The sequence below is a fragment of the Pipistrellus kuhlii genome, unplaced genomic scaffold, assembly GCF_014108245.1.
Source record: "Pipistrellus kuhlii isolate mPipKuh1 unplaced genomic scaffold, mPipKuh1.p scaffold_m20_p_48, whole genome shotgun sequence".
NCBI lineage: Eukaryota > Metazoa > Chordata > Mammalia > Chiroptera > Vespertilionidae > Pipistrellus > Pipistrellus kuhlii.
The window spans coordinates 2,065,120-2,081,206 of NW_023425549.1; the positions used below are offsets into that span (position 1 = coordinate 2,065,120).

At 59.0% G+C, this 16,087-nt stretch overlaps 1 protein-coding gene and 1 long non-coding RNA gene across 5 annotated transcripts in view; both read left to right on the forward strand.

Moving 5' to 3' along the window:
* GSG1L (GSG1 like) overlaps positions 1 to 16,087 on the forward strand; it is a 167,632-nt gene that overhangs the window by 91,494 nt on the left and 60,051 nt on the right. For 2 of the 4 annotated variants that reach the window (XM_045572520.1, XM_045572522.1), the window contains exon 3: positions 15,362 to 15,514. The exons of the other annotated variants lie outside the window; for them this stretch is intronic. In XM_045572520.1, coding sequence (XP_045428476.1) covers positions 15,362 to 15,514 — 153 coding nt within the window. The remainder of the gene's footprint in view (positions 1 to 15,361; positions 15,515 to 16,087) is intronic. 4 annotated transcript variants of the gene reach the window in all.
* LOC118704921 lies at positions 1,902 to 15,039 on the forward strand. Its single transcript, XR_004983543.2, has 3 exons — positions 1,902 to 1,912; positions 5,179 to 5,185; positions 14,616 to 15,039. It is a non-coding gene; the product is annotated as an uncharacterized LOC118704921 (long non-coding RNA).

The following is a 16,087-nucleotide window of genomic DNA, read 5'->3' on the forward strand; positions in this document are numbered from 1 at the left end:
ACTCAGCCGGGCCGCGGAGGGCAGAGGGGCCGGGCCTGCCACAGCCTCGGGGAGCAGAGCCGGCAGGACGCTAACCAATGAGCACACAGTCCGGGGCCATGGCGGACAGCCTTACCGGGAGGGCGGGCGCTAACGGCTGTTTTGGCCGCAAGAGACGGAAAACGCACTTGGACAGGCTCGGGCTGAAGAGGCGCTTGCTGGCTCCGGGAACTCGGGGTAGCCGGCTATGCCAGCGGGGCGCGCCCGCCCTCAGGAGGTGGCTCCTGTCCCCCATGGTGTTCCTGAGCTGGCTTCCTTCTCAGGGGGAGGGGGGCTGCAGGCTTCCGTCCTCCCCAGTTAGCAACCCCAGTGGTCAGGGGACCCCTCCCTCCCCAAGCCCCAGGCTGGCTCTGCTGGGTCCTGCTTGAGTCCTGTGTCCACTCCTGAACCAATCACTGTGGCCTGGGTCACAGTCCAGCTGGAACCGGATGGGTGGTCTGCCCCAGCACACCACACCCCAGCACATGGGCTGAGAGAGGGGGCGGGCGCCGTGGGCTGTGGTCCCTGGAAGGCAAAGCAGGTTCTGTTCCCAAAAGGGATGCTGGGATGGCCCGGGGCACAGGAGTGTGTATATATGTGTGTGTGGGGGGGCGAGGGGGGGTTCCGGGGGGGGGGGGGGGTAGGGAGGGCGGGTCCCAGGAGTCATGTCGGAGAGGAAGGACCTTAGGAACTTTTGAGTCCGACTAGGGGAGAATCATAGGGAAGAACAGATTCCCATTTCACAGATGAGGAGACTGAGCCAAGCATGTGATCATTTCAAACCGGGAAGCTACTAGGAAGACAACTGAACACTCTATCAGCGTGGGGAGGGTCTGGTTCGGTGGATGCGTTGGGACCTTTCTGGGTCCTCTCTGAGCAGCTGGCATTCCAGCTGAGACCCGGGTGGAGAAAAAGACCAGCCACGTGAGGACAAGAGGAAAGAACGTTCTAGAAGGAACAGCTGGGCAAAGGGCCAGAGGCCGAAGCTAACTTGGCCTCTGAGGGACCCAGGGATGGACACCAACATCTCGACATGTAGTGGGCAGGCTCCCCACGGCGGGCTGAGAGCCGGGGATGCCACACGCCTCGCACATTCGCGGGAACGTGGTGCATCCTTCCGCTCGGGTCCCGGTGGCCCTTCCCTCGCGGGGCCCAGGGGAGGCGGGACCCAGAGGCTGTTCAGGCAGAAGTAAATATTCACCGTCTCCCACCAGATGCTCTTATTTGAAAAAAAAACCTTTGCCCAGATGCCGGCGAAGTGCTGGCCATGGACGTTTTGATTTAAATTTTAGTCCTAGTGAGCTGGAATCTACTCCTCTCTATGTCCGCTTCTTGTTTTGTGGGTTCTCTGGAGACCTAACCTCTGGAGGCTTCTTAGAAAACATTATTTTTTAACCTCAAATGTGAGGCATTTGTAAGCCCTGACCTCCCAGGCCCCATCCAGCTTGCCTAGCTCACGGGTCCTCTGATCTTTGAAAATAACAAAGGAAATGCCGTTTATATTGGCAGAGACTTTGTGGTCCTCCCGGATGAGGGATAAACCCCCTGAAGGGGGTTTCAGAGTCCAGATATTTTCAGAATCTTCTGCCAGAGCGATAAAACCAGGGCCCCTGTGGCCCAGGAGGTGGTGGGCGGGGTCCTAAGAGAAGGTTCTAGGGTAACTGAGTAGAGATTCGAGAGTGAGAGAGATCAGGTGATACCCCTTACCCCCCACCCCACCCTCAGGATGAATCTCCTGCTCAGAGGAAGTCCGTCCTTGTGCTGCAATAGTCCTTATATAACCTCGCAGAAAAGCCCAGAACGATTTCTGCCCACAAGCACTGCCCCCCTTTCCTGTACATGCCTGGAAGATGCTGACACGAATTGAACTCCCCCTCTTATGTGGGCTGGCCTGGTGCTGGCCAGGGTTAAAGGAAAGCCGGTTAAGAGCTCGGAGCCCCATGTGCTGTTAGAAGGTGTGTGACCTTGCTCAGTTCTTGCTCCTTCCCTGGGGTGAGTTTTTTAAGACACGTTTTTATGGATTTTTAGAGTAAGAGGCAGGGAGAAGGATAAAGAGAGAGATGAGAGAGACACATCGATGAGAGAATCACATCGATAGGCTGCCTCCAGGCGCCCCCTACTGGGGATGGAGTCTGCAGTCTCGGCACGTGCCCTGACTGGGAATCGAACCGTGACCTCTCGGTTCCTGGGTCAGCGCTCAACCACTGAGCCACACCGGCTGGCCTTGGGGTGAGTTTCCACCGTCTGAGAAATGACGTGGCCTTGACACAGTCATGAGCGGACCTGAGCCCCGAGAAGGATGGTGCACGGGTGTCTTTCCCCCTCCCCCCCAGCTGTGTTTAATGGACGCACGTGGTGTGTGAAGACATTAGAATTCGTTGCTGATGCTTCAACATGGGGAGGTTTCCCTTACAGATTGGGGTCCCCGGCTTCTGTGGAAACCCTTTCTGGATGTGGCCTGCCCGGTGCTGCAGTTGCCACCATGCCCCACTGTCTCCCTGACCTGGAAGCAGAGCGTCAGCTCCATCTGTGACTGTGCTGCTGCCTGGGTCCCCACTGTGGTCCGGTGGGCCAGCACTGATCCCAGGCTCACTCCTCCTCCCTCCACCCTCATCCCTCATTCCTCTTCCCTCTTCCCTCCTCCCTCCTCCTCCTCCCTCCTCCTTCCTCCCTCCTCCCTCTTCCCTCCTCCTTCCTCCCTCCTCCCTCCACCCTCCTCCCTCCTCCCTCCTCCCTCCTCCTTCCTCCCTCCTCCCTCCTCCCTCCTCCCTCCTCTCTCCTCCCTTCTCCTTCCTCCCTCCTCCTCCTCCCTCCTCCTTCCTCCCTTCTCCCTCCTCCCTCCTCCCTTCTCCTTCTTCCCTTCTCCCTCCTCCCTCCTTCCTCCTCCTTCTTCCCTTCTCCTCCTCCCTCCTCCTCCTCCTTCCCCCTTCTTCCTCCTCCCTCCTCCCTCCTACTTCTCCCTCCTTCCTTCTCCCTCTCCTCCTTCCTCCTTCCCCCTCCCCCTGCGTAGATCCATGAGCTTTTTTTTTAATATTAAAAAAAATCTTTATTGTTCAGATTATTTCAATTGTTTCTCCTCCCCCCCCCCCCCCCCGCCATAGCTCCCTTCCACCTGGTCCCCACTACACCCTCTGTCCTTACCTCCTCCCCCACCCCACCCCCCGTCCTCATCCATAGGTATATGATTTTTGTCCAGTGTCTTCCTGTACCCCCTACACAGACACCCCTTTCCCCTTGAGAATTATCAATCTCCTCCCATTCTATGCCCCTGATTCTATTGTATTCGCCAGTTTATTCCGTTCCTCGGATTTTTAATTCACTTGACTTTTAGATTCACTTGTTGATAGATATGTATTTGTTGTTCATAATTTTAATCTTTACTTTTTTCTTCTTTTTCCTCTTTTTAAAGAACACCTTATAGCATTTCATATAATACTGGTTTGGTGGTGATGTATTCCTTTAGCTCTTTCTGATCCTTGAAGCTTTTTATCTGCCTTTCAATTCTGAATGATAGCTTTGCTGGGTAGAATAATCTTGGTTGTAGGTTCTCGCTATTCATCACTTTGAATATTTCTTGCCATTCCTGTCTGACCTGCACAGTTTCTGTTGAGAAATCAGCTGATAATCGTATGGGTGCTCCCTTGTAGGTAACTAACTGTTTTTCTCTTGCTGCTTGTAAGATTCTCTCTTTGTCTTTTGCTCTTGGCATTTTAATTATGATGTGTCTTGGTGTGGTCTTCTTTGGATTCCTTTTGTTTGGGGTTCTGTGTGCTTCCTGGACCAGGACAGTGGTCAGATCTGGGGGTTCAAAAGCTCATGCCTTGGCAGGAGGCTCTTGGCCCCCCCCCCCTGCCTTCCAGATAGCATGGCCTCCTCTGCCCGGCTCTGGCCTGTCACCACTGGCCTCTGTGGCCACCGCTCCTGTGCTCCTAACTCCTGCTCTGGGGTTAGGAGCAGCAGTTAGGGGGCTGGAGGGCCAGGGCAGAGCTGGTGCCAGGCGCGCTCCAGCCGACACTGGGCCTCAGCCCTCACCTTCCTCCTCTGCGCCTCCGGGTCCTCACCTGCCCGGTGGAGTCTGGAGCCTGTGGTGCCTGGCACAACGGGAGGAGCCAGCTGGGCCGCCCAGGGGCACCCAGGCCTGAGCCCATCCTGCAGCGGTGCCTCGCAGTCACAGGGTCTTGGGCTGGTACCCAACCTCTTTGCGCCTCATCTTAACCTGGAGCTAGAGGAGCGCGGCCATCACAGGTTTTTATGGAGATGGAAGGAGCTTCTATTTGCAAGGCCCAGCCCGGTGCATGGCTCGGCAGGGGGGACGTGGTCGGCCTTCCTGGGTGTGTCTCACCCCTCCGGTTAAACCTGGGGTTCCCGGAGGGCTGGGTCCCGTTCCCTCGTGCATACTGCCGCCGCTGGCACAGAGTCTGGGTGGGGACACTGGTTTGGGGTGATGATGGCTGTTTTGCAGGTCTGAGGGAGGAGGGTCAGTTTCATCAGAGGCCTGGATTGGGGTGGGAAGGTCGGAATGCCTTTGGGGCCACAGGGGACCCTGGATTCAACAGTGGCAAGAGCATGCCTGGCCCTGGGGTCCTGGACAGATATTGAATCCGGGCCACCCAGTTGGACAGTGTCTGCCCACCACTCCTCCTCAGCCTGGCTCTGTCCGGCTGGGGCAGCCCCGCCTTGTGCTCTCCCCTGTGAAGTGGAGACAGCTAGCCGCACCGAGGCCTATCGTGAGCTGAGCCTGGATTGTGCCACTTCACATTCTCATTTAATTCCATCCTCACAACCACCCTCTGAGGCAGATGAGGAAACAGAGGCTCAGAGAGGTGAAGTAACCTGCCCAAGGCCACACAGCATTCAGCAGCAAAGCGGGGGTGAAGGGGGGCGGTGCCTGTAGGTGGTCTGGCTCCCTAGGCCTGTGGTTGGCAAACTGAGGCTCCTGAGCCACATGTGGCTCTTTGGCCCCTTGAGTGTGGCTCTTCCACAAAATACCACGGCCTGGGCCAGTCTATTTTGAAGAAGTGGCATTCAAAGTTTAAATTAAAAAAAAAATTGGCTCTCGCCGAAACCGGTTTGGCTCAGTGGATAGAGCGTCAGCCTGTGGACTGAAAGGTCCCAGGTTCGATTCTGGTCAAGGGCATTTGGTTGCGGGCACATCCCTAGCAGGGGGGTGTGCAAGAGGCAGCTGATCAATGTTTCTCTCTCATAGATATTTCTAACTCTCTATCCCTCTCTCTTCCTCTCTGTAAAAAAAAAATCAATAAAATATATTTTTAAAAAAATTTGGCTCTCAAAAGAAATTTCAATCATTGTGCTGTTGATATTTGGTTCTGTTGACTAATGAGTTTGCCAACCACAGGTCTAGACTTTCATGTGATTTCCTCATTTTTAAGTGTTGGCACTTCATTCAAAATTTAAAAAGACTGCCTCTACCAAGGGAGAAAGAGAAGATAGAGAGGCAGAGAGAGACAGAGGCAGAGACAGAGAAAGAAAGCAAACAAACATACAAAACCCAGGAAACTGAACAAAAAAAATCTCAAAAACTTGTCTGCAGCCCAGTTTGCAGCTTCCAACCTCCCCGTCCTATTTCCCTTGCTGCTCAGCAACCTGTTGGGGAGACGGGGAAGGAGGCCCAGAGCGGCCCAGAGGCCTGAGGACTTCCCTCGGATGGTGGGGGTGAGGCGAGGCCAGAGCTCAGCCTTGGGCATCTGTGTTCCCCTCCCCGCACTCCCCCCTCCTCCCCCCCTCCCCCCAGCCTCCTCCTCATCTGTGTTCCCCTCCCGGCACTCCCCCCTCCTCTCCCCCTCCCCCCAGCCTCCTCCCCAGGCCGCAGCCCGTGTGGCCCAAGCTCATTTTCAAGGCAGTTTCTGGATCCTAAAGAGAGAGATCATTGTCATGGGATGCTGAAGGCCAAGGTCCCCATGACATGTTGCAAAGGCTCGGCGACTGTCCCGGTTCCAGGAGGCCATGCCTGCCGGAGACACTTCCAGAGGGTGGAGCTGGGTGGAGCTCTGGACCACGAGGTCTCCTCAGATCTGCTCCGATGGTGACCTTCATGAGGACGCAGGAGAAGGACTCGGTTTTCCGGGCCCAGCATGCCAGCTTGCTACACCAGCGTTTACAGAGGACTTTGCAGCCACGATCTCATGTAACATTCCCAGAAAACATGAGAGGCTACCCAACCTCTTTGCACCTCATCTGTGGCCTCAAGTGTGGACTCCATCTTACAGCCAAGGAGTCTGACGCTCGGAGGGCGCAGGGAAGGGTCCACAGTCAAACCCAGGCCCCGGGACCCCACGCCCAGGCTCTGCCACCTCCAGGGGGTCTCCCGGGAGGTGGAGAGAAGCTTGCCTCTCTGGTGAGGCCGGTCGTGGGCCATGGCAGGGGCTGGAGTGGTCAGGGGAGGCCTCGCGGAGGAGGCGGTCTTGCGTGAAGGAAGAAGGTGTGTTGGCTTTTTATTGCTGCTGAGACAAGTTAGCGCGAACCTGACTTACCACGACCCGGATTTACCATCGTGCAGTTCCGGGGACCGGAGTTCCGGAAGGAGCCTGGTGGGGCTGACATCAGTGTCGGCAGCAATGCCTTCCTTCCTGGGGGCTCCGGGGAGCCTGTGTCCTCGCCTCTGCAGTTCTAGAGGCCGCCTGCACCCCTGGGCCCGGGCCCCAGCCCACTCCCACCTCCACGTCCGTCCTCTCCTCTCCCGTTCCTATGCTGACCCTCTGGCCTCCCTCGTGGAAGGACCTTGTGATCACACCGCGTCCGTCGGAGAACCCAGGATAACGGTCACACCTGCAGGGCCCCTCTGCCACGTAGAGGACGTTGGGATGTGGACATGCTGGGGACAGGGCCTGGGCGTCTCTGCAGCCACGATCCGGCTGCTCCAGAGGGACCACACTCCAGGCTGGGCCTGCTGGCGGCACGGGAGGGCGTGGGAGAGGGGCCCTGTCACAAGGTGCTGGGTGCAGGTGGACAGGGCTTCTGGGAGCCCCCTTGTCTGTCGATCACTCGAGGGGGGGGGGGGAGCGTGCTGCTCCTGCTGACCCCGTCTCCTCGCGTGTAGTTCGGGGTACGGTGCCCACTCCTCAGGCTGCAGAGAGGACCGACGGGGCCGCTGACGAGTGAGCACGAGGGCCGAGCCTGGCCCGTACGAATGCTGCAGGAGCCTCAGCGGTCTGATCGCCGTGTCCTCGTTATTCCCACGGAGCGTCACGAGGAGGCCGCCCAGGCCAGGGCGTCTGGCCACCGGACACACAACGCCCTCCCGGGAGCACGGGCGCTGTGGCCAAACTGGATGAGATCTCCAGACACAAGGACACTTACAGAGAAAACACCCCCTGCCCCGAAGCCCATCGGTTTAAGACGTCAAATCGATCAGTCGTGGCCGTGGCCGCGGGCTGTGGGCGCGGGGACTGCTCCCGGATCCCGGATGTGAAATCATGTGAAATCATGTGACATCATGTGACATCATGTCAATGACGCGGCCGGCCTGACGCTGAGGCCGGGCGCGCGGGGCGGCGGCTGCTGTGAAATGTCAATGCGAGCTCGGAGGCAGGCGGCTGAGCGGGAGGAGGCCCGCGGGGAGAGACAGGGTCACTGAGCCCAGCCTCCACCTTCTGGTGAGACGTTAGCGGGAGAGGAGAGAGGGGGCCTGTCACAAGGCAGGCGGGAGCAGGTGGGGGGAGCAGGTTTCCCCGCTCCCCACCCCCATCCCAGCTGCTCCATGTCGCGTGGCTGGCGTGGTGACCTCAGAGGCGCAGGACGGAGCCTGGGGGAGGGCTGCCCGGGGGAGGACTTGCACCGCCATCCGCAGCCCGGGTCCCAGCCTGTGGCCGAGGGGCCTCTGGGAGGCTCCCAGGCCTCAGTTTCCCTCCCAGGAGGACAACTCGATTCCGGAACAAGCTGCCAACAGGCTGCATCCAGCCCTCCAAACGTCTTGTTTGGCCCACACAGTATTTTAAAAATATCTGAATTCATTATCAACCTTTAAAAATAGGAGACTTCACCTAAAAATACACTTTTCTGGACTCGTTTGCAAAGCGATTGGTTGTGGCGACGGTGGACGGGTGTCCACACACGGTGGCCGTGGAGCTGCGCTGGGGCTGCGCCGGGGCTGCCCCTCACGCGGGGCCCGAGGCCGGTCCCCCCTCCGGTTCCCGCCTAGCTCTCCTGCGCATCGGGCTTGCAGTCCCCACGGATCGGCCACCCTGGGTGCCAGGGTATCCAGGCCCCTGGCACGGCGGTGGTGCAGCATGGAAGACCCTGCCAGACCTCCCTCCGACTACACGTACGGGAGCACCAGCCAGCGCAGCCACCCCACACGGGAGGGGCCGCTGTCACAGAGTCAGCAGAGAAGGAACGAGATTCGGCTCTAAAAGTACGCCAGCAGACGTGGCTGAGCCGAACGCGGGATGTGAGAGCCGAGCCGTCCTGGCCGAGCCGTCCTAGCCGCCCCAGCCCACGTCCTCCCCACGGAGGCGGAAGGCCTGTGAGGAGCCACCGGATCCCCCGCCAGCGACAGAACCTTCTAGGTCCCACCGCACGGCGGGAATGGCGCATTGCGATGCCCATCGGTGCTGCTCCGGGGACTTCCTGAAGCCAGAGCCTCGTCCCTCCCAGCGGGGCCCCCGGCCAGCAGCAGCCCCTGGGAGCCGCACCCAGGCCACCGACTCACGCTCTGCCTTTAACCAGCTCCCGGGTCCACCCGGTTGCACAGTCCGATGTGGGGAGCCCGCCCTAGAGCAGTGGTTCCCCACCTTCCTAATGCCCCGGCCCTTTCACACGGCTCCTCGTGCTGTGGTGACCCCCAACCATGACATTATTTTCGTTGCTACTTCATAACTGTAATGTTGCTACTGTTATGAATCATCATGTAAATATCTGTGCTTTCCGATGGTCTTAGGCGACCCTGCTAGCGGTTCTCAACCTGTGGGTGCCGATTATAGAGCCTAAGACCATCGGAAAACACAGATATTTACATTACGATTCATTAACAGTAGCAAAATTACAGTTATGAAGTAGCAAGAAAAATAATTTTATGGTTGGGGGTCACCACAACACGAGGAGCTGTATTAAAGGGCCTCGGCATTGGGAAGGTTGAGAACCACTGCAGGGCCTAGAGGATGAAGTTCAAGGGCCTCTGTGTGGCTTTCCGGCCCCCGGGTTCTCTAACCCCCCTGCCCCACGGCCTCTCACAGCTATTGTCATTGCTAATATTCATGCTTATTAGGAAGTGGCAGCCATAGGTAGCATCCTTGAATATTTTCCAAGTGTCAGGCTCATGTGATGTATAATAGCTCTGTCCACTGACTGCGGGGGGAAGGGGGGCAGCCAAGGTCACACATCTCAGACCCGCTTCTCCTCCCCCTCCCCACCACCCCCAAAACCTCCCCCCGAACCCCCAGGACCTGGTCTGGGCTGTCTCAGGGAGGGCGAGACCGGCGAGGAAACCGAAGGGAAATGATTCTTGCAGACCCGTCGGTTCCCTCCTCGGAGGGTCAGCGTCGGAGTCACCAAGCTGATCTGAAAAAAGGCAAAGAGGGCGGCTAACAGGATTAGCCGTCACCCCATGGGCCGCACCTGATGAGAAATCACTTCACTTCCGCTCCGGTCTCAGCGGCAAACCCAGCCGTTAGTGCCAGCTCGGAGGCGCGCTGCGCAGCCGTCCTCGCTGAGATGCGTGAGCCTTTCCCTAGTCTCCAGGGCAAGCCCCGAGGCAATCCCCCTCCCCTGCTGCCCCCGAGGCTGCGAGGCTGCACCCCTGTCCCGAGGCCTCCTTGGCGTTGCAGGGCACCAAAAAGTGAGCATGCACGTAGCCAGGCCCGCACATCGTGTCCCTTCTCACCGTCTGCTCTCTGTTCTCTAAGGGGCCCCATGCCCACCGTCTCCCCGTACCCATCGGCTCCCTTTCTCACCCGTGGTTATCGGGGACTTTGGGAATGTGGTGCTCATGTTGGGGTGCCCTCAGCGCCACAGGGAGCCCGTTAACGCACAGAGGGCCCCTCTCAGAGGGTCTGGCTCAGTGAGTCGGGGGTGAGGCCCGAGAGTTTGCATCCAAAGCCCCAGGCTGGCAGCCACCGGAGACGCTGGCTCAGGGCCCTGCTCTCCTCAGATCCTTCGCCGTGAACACGACGCGTCAGGGGTGTTCTCTGGAGGGAGCCCATTTCCCCCAATGGTTCACAGGAAGGCCCTGTGGCGGAGGCACTCCCAGAGGCGGGGGCAGGGCTCCGAGCGAGGCCCCCAAGGCTGGCGACGGGAGAGCTGCCACAGGCGTGGGCAAGGGGGCCTTCAGGCCGGACAGTGTCCCAGGGCCTGGAGCCGTGGGCCCCGGAGCTGAGGGCCTGGGCAGGAGGAGGAGCCACGGCAGAGGAGCTGGGGGGTGGGGGTGAGGATTGGGGGGTAAGGTGGGGGGACCATCAGCACAGAAAGTAACTGCCCGGTGTTCTCCAAGTCTGCCGTCTGCCTAGACTAGAGCTCGCAGGCTCCTGAGCTGCTCCTTGTTTAAACAATTAGCAGGGGTGGAAAAGGTGCTGAGCACACACCGGCATCACACAGGCACTCTGGATTGAGGTGTTCGTAATTTAAAATTCACTCTTTGATTCAGACAAGGTGACGCCGTGGATTAACTAACACACGGACCCCGTGTGGCTAGCACCTCCCGCCCAGCGCTGCCCATTGGGCTAACTCACCTGTTCGCCAGACATCGGAGGGGCTGGTGCTGGGGTGGTGGGCAGGGCGTCAGTGCAAAGGTGGGTGGCGTGGGGGTGGGCTCCGGACGCCCTAGAGCCCTCAGGCATTGGCAGGTGGCAATGTGGTCGGGGTGGGGCCCACGGTGTCGCTGGATTATGGATGCTCCGTGGATCCCACTCCCTCGTTTTTTTTGCTCCACGTGCTTTTCCGGGCACCTCGAACCCTCCCACACCTGCAATTTCTTTCTGGGGGACAGTCCCAGCAGGTACTCGGCCAGTGCCCGTGTCTTGCCCGGGCCCCTGTCCGTCTGAGCGCCGGCCGCCTCCTGGTCATCCTGCAGCCGACGGGCACGCCCAGCGGCTCGCACCCTCAGCATCATCTCCTTCCCAGCTGCCCCGGCTGGCAGCACGGCCCACCCTGGACACCTCCGCTTCCGGGCCCCACATTCACGGTCAGCAGCCCAGCTCTCAGGAGGGAGCTAGCAGGTTCCCCACTTGTCCTCACTCCGTCCTTGCCACGACCCAGGCCACCACCTCTCGCAGGGGCTGCAGCGGAAGCCTCCAGCTGGCCTCCCCTCCCCCCACCGGCCACCGCACAGCCTCCCAGGGGACCGTCGGGCACCTGTCTCTGCAGCCCGGCCCAGCCCATCCCCTGCCTGGCTTCCAGGTCCTCCCTGCCGCCTCCTTCCGCTCCACGCCTGGCAGCCTGCTGGGCTCAGGAGCCCTGAGGACAGAAGGACCAACCCCCGCTGGCCATCCTCCTCAGGGATCCGGGCTGGTGTCTCTGGGATGCTGAGAGCAGGCAGGTGAGGGCCGTGGCTGGGGAACTCTTCGCCCCCACCCTGGCGGGCCCCTGCGGCCAGGCTTGGAGGACGGTGATTTCCAAGAGGCCACTCCATCCTGCCAGCCTAGCTCTCTGCCCGCGAGGGCTCCTGGACTCAGAGCGGCCTGGGTTTGAATCCAGGCTGTGCCGCTGTCCTGCTGTGTGGACCAGCGGTTTAATCCCTCCGAACCGATGTGTTCATCTTAAGAGGGGTGCTCCCTCGTGGCCTTGCCAGGTTGTTGGGAGGTCGGAGGGGAAAACACCTGTGAAAATGAGTGTCTCAGGTCTGATTCCCCGGAACCGGACCCCACGACGAGGGTTCAGGCAGGACTTTCATGAGGAAAATGCCCCGGGAGAGTGTAAGGCGACTGGGACGCAGGACCCGGAAGGGACGGGGACAAGTAAGGGGATGATGTCAGCAGGGCCAGGAGGCAGTTCTAGCCTTGCTTTCTGGCGGGGGGCAGTGTGTGTGTGTGTGTGTGTGTGTGTGTGTCTGGAGGGGGTCGGGGGTGCGCTGAGTGTGGGTCACATCCCAGGATTGTCACGGCCAGAGGCCAGGGCAGGACCGCGGTCGGGCGGCTTCTGGTGGGCGGCAGCATGGAGGGAATGTTTGCAGAGACTTTCTGAATGAAGATGGACGCAGACTCCAGTTGCCCAGGGACCATCCTCCAGGAGAGAAACACGAAAGAGGTGCAGGCAGGCGGGGGGCGCACATCGCCAGGTGACTTGGAGTTCGGTGACGGTGGCCCTTTTGTGACTCTCGTTGCTGTCAGCACAGTAACAGCAGCAGTTCTCACTGTCCTGCGTGTTCTTGGTCTGCGTGGTCGGAAGCTCTCAGGCAGCTGCTCTGAGCCCAGCGGGCTGACAAGGAAATAAATCTGGAGGGAATAAGAAGCATAACCCCAGCCAGACACTTCCCGAGCTCTCCGCCCCCCACCTTCCCATCTCCCATCCGGAGGGAAAGAGCAGAGCAGGGCCCTGCTGTGAATGGGGGAGGGGAGGAGGCCTGGCCCAGGGCACCTCCTGGGGCGTGGGGCGGTGCAGGGAGGGGGCCGAGTCAGGGAGCTGCCACGGGGAGGGACAGCCTCCGCCCGCCCGCCGAGGGACAGCAGCCACCGCTGGAGGTGAAGGCCGCTGGGAGGGAGACAGCCCCGCTTGCCCTACATCTGCCTCCCTCTCTGCCGCCTGGCGGGCCTCGGGCCAGCGATGGGCCTGGGAGGCTGCAAGTATGCTTGCCAGGGGGTGTTTTAACCACATCCAGGCTGCCAAGTGCACATTATTCTCCCACAGAAACCCAAAGATGCCCAGGAGACTCGGTATTTTTATAGCAACGGAGAAAGAGGGGAAGAAGAGAAAGTTCTTCAAAGCTCCCTGAGTCCCGCTGTGCTGGGGCGGGAGCTGGTGTTTGAGGGCCTGCCTCCTTCCTCAGGGAGGATACAGGGACGCTGCGATTGCTGTTTGCTGGCTTCCCACAGGCTGGCTGTCCCTCGGATAGTCCAGGTGCGGGAGCAGCTAGTGCAAAGGCACAGAGACAGGAAGGAACACATTAAAAGTGTCCGAGAACAGAAACGCTGAAGCTCAGGACTCTTCGGTGTAAGTGATGGAATTCTCAGATTGAAAGAACCAATGACTGACAGCTTCAGGCATGGCTGGATCCAGGGGCTCAAACAATGTTCTAGGACACCATCTCCCTTCATCTCTTGGCTCTGCCTTCTTTGACATCTGCTCATTGGTGGCTGGTCAAGTCTATCCTTTCATCTCCCCAGCCTCAGAACCAGTGGAAGAAAGGCGTTTTTCCCCCAGGGGTTCCAGTGGAAGTTTTGTTGAACTGATTTGAGTCATGTGTCCATCTCTGGCTGGGCAAGCCTGGTCTGTAGTCCTTTCTCTGAAGTATGCGTCTTGCTCAAACCATGTGGTTAGTGTGGTTTAGCAGACAAGTCACATGGACGTGTTCCATCTTCTACTTTCTGCCCCTTTTTCTCAGAATCTTATCTGTTCCCACCGTTTTATTTCTCCATCTTGATCTTGTCTGTAGCCTTGACCTCATCCAAGAGCTTCAGTTCCCACAGTGCTCCACCCACCCAACTGCCATAGCACGCATGCACGCCGTCAGCTCTCACTGTGTGCTACCCATGAGCTCGTTACACTGCTGTGCAACGGAACCCTCACAGCACAGCAATGCTATAAATAGGTGCTGTTATTATCCTCAGGTTATGGGTGAAGAAACTGAGACGATCATTCCTGAACCAATGACCAGGGGTCAGATATGATTCATATATGGATCAAACATGGAGCCCAGATGTGGGCCAGCTGCAACTGAACTGCATAGGCAGAGAGAGGAAGGGACTCTCCAATGAAAAAGCAGAGAGGAAGAAGGGGGAAGGTGGGGTGGGCGAAACAGAAGATGCCCCTAAACTAAGAGGCAGATGATGGGAACTCAATTGGACCAATTTAGGGGAAGAGAGCTGTGCTACCTCAGGGACTGAAAAGTACAATAGATCTGAACAGCCAAACCGCCCGAAGGACAGGCATGTGTCTGCCTTCAGGACCGGCTGGAACCGGGCACTCACACTATCAGAGCCTTTCCTCCTGTCTTTTTCAATGTTTCCAGACTCAGATTCCTAGAGAAGGGCTTTGATTGCTCAACCCTTGGTCATGTGATCACATTGGACCAATCAGCTGGTCCCAGAAAGGTGGGACTACCGTAGACCATGGCAGCTCCCAGGGAGAACAGTGAGGTTGATGCTGCGGGAGCGGAGGTGGCGGTTTAGAGAGAAAAGTGGAGGAGAGCACAGGGCAGATGACAATGTAGGTACCCCTTGAGGCAGGCACGATGTGTGAGTGAGCTGGGATGCTCATGGCTGCAGGTAGGAGAATGTCACACTGACCAGCTGAACCACGGGGAAGCCCCCAGGGCTGGCGGCTGCTGGTCCAGGGAGGTCTCCTTTCTGCCGCTCTGCTCAGTGACTCAGTGTCAGCTTCATCCCAGCTGCCTGCTCGAGGACAACTCCCACGGCCGTCATCCAACAGGCGGGCAGAGTACGAGAGGCTCTGCATTGCCACAGGATAGAAGTCCCCCTCGCCCTCGGAAGGGGCCCCTGCCGGTGGTCTTAATCCAGCACCTAGGAAGGTTCGGGAATCTGGAGAAGGCGCTGTGTGTCGATTAATCAAGAGTCCAGAGACAAAACATAATTTTGGAAGGCATTTTGGGGAGCCAGAGAAGACTTTGCTAAAGGAACCAAGTTCTCCCTGTCTCAGGACCCCTTGCTTTTTATTAACACAGTTTTGTCCTAAGGCAGGGCAGATACACACATCAAAGGCCAGGGTTTAGCATACAGAATCCATTGTCAGATTGGAAGAACTACCTATGGCTGTCCAGGTGTTTGGCCAGCAGGAGGCCATAACATGTAGATTAAAAAGCCCTTAGCTGTCTGGCAGCAAGCCATCATTTATGCATCCTTTTCAGGTTTGGGGAAGTGCCCTCTGCCATTTCCAGCAGGAACATATGTGATTCAGCCCTTGCTGAGCCCCCAAGTTCCATCAACCTTTTGCTGAAGCTCTTGCATTTGTGACATGCTGGAATAGGCTTCTGGGAGGCCCCCTTATTGGTCACAGGCCACCCTGCACAAGCACTGTCACCCAGAGTGCCACGGGCTGACCGGCGTGGGCTCGGAGTCCTGGGCCAGCCTGCGGGGAGGATGTGTGGCCGTGGTGTTCTGACCCTGAGCAGGACCCCCTCCCGCTGAGGCCTGACGCCCTGGCTGAGGGCGCGGGCGGGTGCACGCGGAGCGGCCACCCTGCCGTCCACCCCCCCTCACGGCCTCTGCTCTGTCGCCAGGCGTCCTGTGGCTGTCGGTGGTGTCCGAGGTGCTGTACATCCTCCTGCTGGTGGTCGGCTTCAGCCTCATGTGTCTCGAGCTCTTCCACTCCAGCAGCGTCATCGACGGGCTCAAGCTCAACGCCTTCGCGGCCGTGTTCACGGTGCTCTCAGGTAAGGCGCTGCCGGGCGGGAGCCAGGAAAGGCGCGGCCGGCCCTGTGCTCAGAGCGGGTGGAGCGGGCCCTGAGCCGCCCTCGGGCCCAGCCCTGGCTGTCCGACCGATGACCTTGGGCCAATCTCGCCTCTTCTCTGAGCTTCAGTGTGGCCGCTGGCAGTGGGGCTGTTGGCTCACCCTCCACTCACTCAGCACGTGTCCATCGAGGTCTGTCCTGTGCAGGCGCCCTGCAGTAAGCACTGGGTTACAGCAGTGGCCAGACACGGCCATCTTGGCCTCCTGGGAGAGGAGAGGAATTCAGGAGCTGATGTCCCAAGCTTGGCCATCTTGGGTGGGGTGGGGGGTCTTGGCATGAGGGAGAGGGAAGTGGCTGTGAGGATGGGCGGCAGTGGTGGTGATGTTCGCAGGGATGGGAAGGGCCTGCTTGGCACGGCGGGCCCGAGTCTGCTTTGGCATTTCCCCTCTGAGACAGCGCATGGGAACCCCAGCAGGAAGCTGGTCAGCGAACTCACCCAGAAGCTCAGGGGCGAGTGTGGGGTTGGCAGAGATTGTGGCAAATGCCGCAAAGCTG